The sequence below is a fragment of the Lycium ferocissimum genome, chromosome 11 (genome assembly GCF_029784015.1).
Source record: "Lycium ferocissimum isolate CSIRO_LF1 chromosome 11, AGI_CSIRO_Lferr_CH_V1, whole genome shotgun sequence".
Lineage (NCBI taxonomy): Eukaryota > Viridiplantae > Streptophyta > Magnoliopsida > Solanales > Solanaceae > Lycium > Lycium ferocissimum.
In genome coordinates, this window is record NC_081352.1 from 20566723 (window position 1) to 20572683 (window position 5961).

General features: G+C 33.3%; 1 protein-coding gene across 1 annotated transcript; it reads right to left on the reverse strand.

Moving 5' to 3' along the window:
- Window positions 1-769: 769 nt before the first annotated feature.
- LOC132037881 (PAMP-induced secreted peptide 2-like) lies at window positions 770-1364 on the reverse strand. Its single transcript, XM_059428520.1, has one exon. It carries the CDS (start codon window positions 1204-1206, stop codon window positions 928-930), a length of 279 nt encoding a protein of 92 aa, XP_059284503.1. The 5' UTR covers window positions 1207-1364; the 3' UTR covers window positions 770-927.
- Window positions 1365-5961: the final 4597 nt, after the last annotated feature.

Below are 5961 nucleotides of genomic sequence, written 5' to 3' on the forward strand. Positions count from 1 at the left end.
CGCGTGCGAGGGGAAATGACGCCACCGAATGAGATAAGATACGCATTAAATTCAAAATCCTAACAAGGTAAGCCGCGACGATTTGAGGATCTCCCCACCCGAGGGTTACAAACAATGGGCTCTTCCACTTCCCAGGTTCACGATTAGGGTAACCCCGGAAAGTGGGGGACTATCTGCATTGGGTAAAATCCGTGTCCGGCTCAGTTTCTACAACCGGGAGCTCAGAGGGGCCGGGAGGGCCTCCATACTTGGCACCCACTTCCACCTACTCGGGTCATATCAGTCGTCCGTCAGGGTCGAAAAGTCTTATTTTGGTTTCTATATAGATAGCTTATCATGTAAGCTAAGCATCTCCATCTCATCTCTTGTAACCCATCTCTTATTTTTCTTAAACAGCAGTACACATCCGGGTATGCTAATTTTTATTTGAATATATATCTATCTTGCTTGATTTTATCATTACTTAATTTTGGTTCTTTCAATCTAAATCTGGTAATCACAAATATTAACCCCAAAAGGAGAGTTTTCGGGATTGGATACGACCTACTTGTATTTAAAGCGTTAAAATACAAATCTCTAACTGATTATCCGTTTTCACCGGAAAACATTACTAAAAATAATTTGCTATAATTAGTATTAATAGTTGGTACAGCCGTACAAGTAGCCAGAGCCAGGGTAGCTAGCACGGAAGGTACGGATTTGTCATAATCAAATAACTTTGGTCAAAATCTATTGAAAAATTTACTAAATATGTATACATAATAAACTTCAAATGTATGAATTTCAAATTCTGAATCCCATATACTCCAAATTCTACATCTGCCTAGTTTAAAGCGAATAAAACATTATATATGCAAAGAATGAAGCAAATCAATATTGATAAAAATTTAAGGCAAGCCAAATATTACACTATAGTGGTTCAGGTCACTATTGATGATTGCTAGTGACAACTTTGTGTCCTGCTCCAGGGCTTGGACCTGAATCCTTAATTCCTCCAAGTGTTTGTACTCTGTTTGTAAACTTATGGCCAACATCAGGACTAGGCTCATCCTTAATAAAACCCAAAGTTAACCAATCAAAAGTTGCTACATTGCCAGAGCCAGAGTCGTTAATCTTCAAGATATTGAGAGGGCGTGCTTCACAAGTCAAAAAATTAATCGAAGTAATCAAAAGAAGCAGCAAAACGAAATTTAAAAATCTTGCCATTATTGTGATTACAAAGACTAAAGTGGCTTTTATTGTGCAGTAAACCCCTCCGGCTGAAGACGCGTAGTTTTAGGAGATGGATATTAGCACAATAAGGAACCACAACGGAGCCTCCAAAGAAACTAAATTGTCTTGCTAATTGAGTTTGTTTAGTTGGTACTTGTGTGATGTCTTGTAGAGTTAATTCATATGCCAATTTGTACCAGTTAACGAGTGGGCTAGTTTTTGACTACTAAAGGTGGCTAACTGTTATTCAATTCAACGTGAGTATAGTGATGTTAGATGAATTGATTTATCAAATGTAGGAACTTGTCAGGTAGTTTCTTAATTTTGAAAAAAAAAAAAAAAAATGTCATAACTGTTCAGCTTAGAAATGTTGTAGAATGAGGACTGGAGAGTCTAATTTGGGCTGCACCAATGTTTAGAATTTCTACATTTTCTATGTTTGCTCTATTTATAGAAAAACCTTTTACTCAACTGCTACTAACTAAGACTGATTAGTTAATTAACCTTCGAATGCTAATTGGAATTTGGCAATCAAGGATTTATATATTGGAGATTTTCAGGTTTTAGTCAATTGTCTCCATGTATAACTACCGAATAACGCCACAACCACCTTGGACCTTGCACGTTTGAATATATGCTATGGAGTTAATTTAATTTATATACGCTATAATTTAAGAATTTCTTACAGTGTCAATGTATTTTAATATAGTCTAGCAAGTACTTTATCTTATTTTTCAAATTATTTTATTTTTGTTTTTTATCGGTAATTATGTGTACGTAGCTATATTTTAGGTGAACTAATGGCGAATATATTTTACATATACAATTAATACATAAAGGTTAAATTCTTACGTGATGATGCGATGGATGGAGAATAGAAGTTAAACTTGTAGGGGTCGTTTGGTTGCTGGTTAGAGGTATGCAGGTAATAAGTAATGCATGAATTAGTTATACGGGTATTAAAATGCAGGGATTAATTATACAAGATTTAGTTATTCATGTATTAGTTATGCTGTCTTCTACCCTGCATAAATAACAATATGATGATGGAAATCAGGCATACGCAGCGGAAGCAAATAGTCAGGATCGAACTTGCATGTAATAAGATAACACATAATCAAAGATTTTAATCAAACATAAAATCGATACTTATCTCTTGAAGCGTGACCACGGCTACAAATCGAACCTTCAAGCACGAGCAAAAGCTGTCCACGTGTTCATCCTTCAGTTCCACAGTCTTCTGCTGTGTATCCCAAATAATATCAGAATTTGCGAAATTCGTGTGGGCGAATTTCTATGGAAAAGTTGAAGAAACTTCTAAAACCCTTAGTCTCCTTATGGAATAAGACCCCTGTTTTATAACTACAGGTTTAAGGGTTTTCACCCTTTTCCAAAACCTGTTAGGTCTATTTTCCACCAAGAAATAATATTCCATTTAATTCTTTATTATTCGGGTACAGCAGGGACCACAGAATTTAATTAACGAGGCTTCCTATTATGGAATTAATTCGAAATATCTGAATTAATCTTACCATAATAAATTACGAATTATTCCACTAAAAAATTGTAATCTGCACTCCTCGATTTCAATTTCGAAATCTCTCATTAAATCTTATTTAACTCCCCATGTTAAGATTACAGATACCAATCAATTAAATTAAATTACCGACAATTTAATTCATTGACTAATTGAATCCTTTATATTTCCGCTTAACTTATATCATGTGACGGATACAAAATCCACCTGCAGGGTTTTCACATGAGACTTATAAGCATCCATAAAGGGGTATCATCAATCTCAAAGTCGAGACATGGATTCTATCAACTAATTATTACTTCACAAATGTAATTTGCCATTATCCGATTTACCGAATACATAGACCCGCAATTGAGTCTTACCTTTTAATAAATCAAAATAATGAACAAATCACATTGATCATAATAATTATATCAAGATTAAGAGTATAAGTACATTTAATGAACTAGAGAATTTGTTTTATATATTCAGTACAAAAAACACTTATCTCTACTTGGTCCGTTCAATACATACAAAATGTCTAGCACGAAGACGGAACTATACTGTTCCCATAATGAAGATACATTATATTAATCTTGGCCTACAATCATACCGATGGCTTTGTCCAATTCCATCTTAGATTGTGAACATAAACTTTATACTTATAAGAACTGACGATTTAATCTTCCGTGTATAAGCTAAACTCTACACACTAAATAATCTACTATATAAGTAAAGGACACACATACTAGTACATGATCTATTTAATTCTTTATTAAACAATGAATAAATAATTGTTCTATAATAAATACTATATCCAAACACATGGTTAATAATATATATATATCCCAACAATCTCCCACTTAGACTTTTAACCATGACAATTGTTAGAATATACCATGTCTAAACGCATGGTTAATGGTATATACCCCAACAATCTCCGACTTAGACTTTTAACCATGCATTTACAACTTTCACATGTATTCCTTTTGCACGACTACCAAAAGTCTTAGAGACTAAGTTCTTTGCAAAAATTAACTTACCAAGTTGTTTTCTAATACAACTTCGTCTAGTAGTGCTTCGTCGTAACTGACCGGTTCTATACTAAGATCTTCAGGGATCCTATCATGAAACTCTCCAAAAAAAATGTATTTCTTTTCAGGAATCCTATCATGAAATTCTCCCAAGAGTATACACCGAATCGATCTTGGTTATTATTCTCCCACTACGACTAAGTACTACTACTATTATAGTCATACTAACATATTCTTGAGTCTTAATATTATCTTCATTGCCTTTCGGTATTGAAATATTAACGACTTCATATAGTGCTATTTGCTCAACATCACTCCCACTACTTACAGGTAGCGAATTTCCGTACGCTTATTAATGTTACTCCCACTACTGAAATGCAATGGAACGTCAACCCTGACTTGTCGGTTAGATGTTCTTGAACTTTTGAATATTTTAGATGACTCATTTGCTATTTCTTTGCTCGGTTCTATAAAACTAGTTTACTTCTAGGAATTTGATTTATTAAAAGTCTTTTTCTAAAAATCTAGCATTTGTATTAACAATTACCTTATTTTCTTTTAGGACAAATAAATAAACCTCCTTTCGTTCCCTTTGGATATCTAATAAACATGCATACATCCGTTCTTGATTTCCACTTATCTGTTTTCCCTTTGAACACATCTGCTAGACAACCTCATATCCAAACATGTTGTAGATTTGGCTTACATCCAATCCACTGTTCTATGGGTATCAAAGGTACTAACTTAGAGGGAATTAAATTAAGAATGTAACTAGCAGTTTCTAAGACATATCCCAAAACGAAAAAGAAAATATAAATAAGTTAATCATTAATCTTACCACCTTCAAAAGAGTCATATTTCTTTTCTCTTCCACACCAATCTATTGTAAAATACTTGATGTAGATAATTGAAAATTCAATCCCTTTATCTAATAAGTAACTAATGAACTCTGCAAAGAGGTACTCGCCACTACGATCAAATCGCAGTGACTTAATATATTTTCCCTGACGCTTTTCATTTTCGCCTTAAATACCTTGAAATTTTCAAAGCATTCGGACCTATAGAGCATCAAATAGATATATTCATATCATGAGTAATCTTCTTTGAATGTCACAGAATACTCAAAATCACCTCTTGCCTTGAAGTTCATTATACCACATAAATCATAATGGATTGGCTTAACTTATCATTAACTTTATTTCCTTTTAAGAGAAAAGGTCTCTTAGTCATTTTTCCTTCTAAATAGAACTCACAAGTTGGTAGTGCCTCTACTTTTAATGAACCTCAAAAGTTCATCATTTGACCAACTTCGAAATTCTATTCAGATTAAAATGACCTAGACACAAGCGTCACCGATAAGTTCATTCAATTCACGAAAAAAAAAAATTATTCTCTGATGGGACAGATTAACACTATTCAGTTCAGAAGAGTTATTAATTTAAAGGGTCACACATCAATGTACCACAAGAGATAAAATGTTTATCAAACTCAATAACACTAGAGTTACAAGAAAAATAAACTAACTATCCATCTCTTGTTTGGTTAGAACTTGTTAAATTCTTTAGAAACTAAAAATAAATTCTTTCTAACGGAAGTTACATATAATGCATCCTTTAAATTAATGTCTTATTTCTATCGAAGAAATTCTTAACTAGTAGTAAGTGGGCCGGATAAAATCTATTGAGAATTTGAGATATAATCATTAAATAGATCATTAGTTATGCTGAATGAATAATAAAATTCAAACCACACATCACACATATAACCATGCTTACCGAACAGTTAGATTCGATAGGGAAACTTAACAATTCATGCAAAATATATGAGTCATGCCGATATATATCACCCCATAAAGAAACAGAACTAACTCAGATGGAGAATAAACTGCTAATTTATATTAGGTAAATATCCCATTTAATTATCCCTAGTTCCATTGAACCAACATGTAACTCAGTTGGAGAGTCAAGACAAGCTATCAATTAACTAGGGACTAGAACACAGTAATCAACCGTAATGAATCTATCCGATGGGGAGGAAGACCTATGTCAACACATAAACTCATTATATCACTGCTATATATGATGGAGACCATAGAGAATGAACCCTAACACCATTATTTGTTAAAAAAAATTAGTTAACAATTTTTTTTTTCGAAAAAACGAGAAAAACACCCAAAAACCCATCTAAACGACCCCAAAT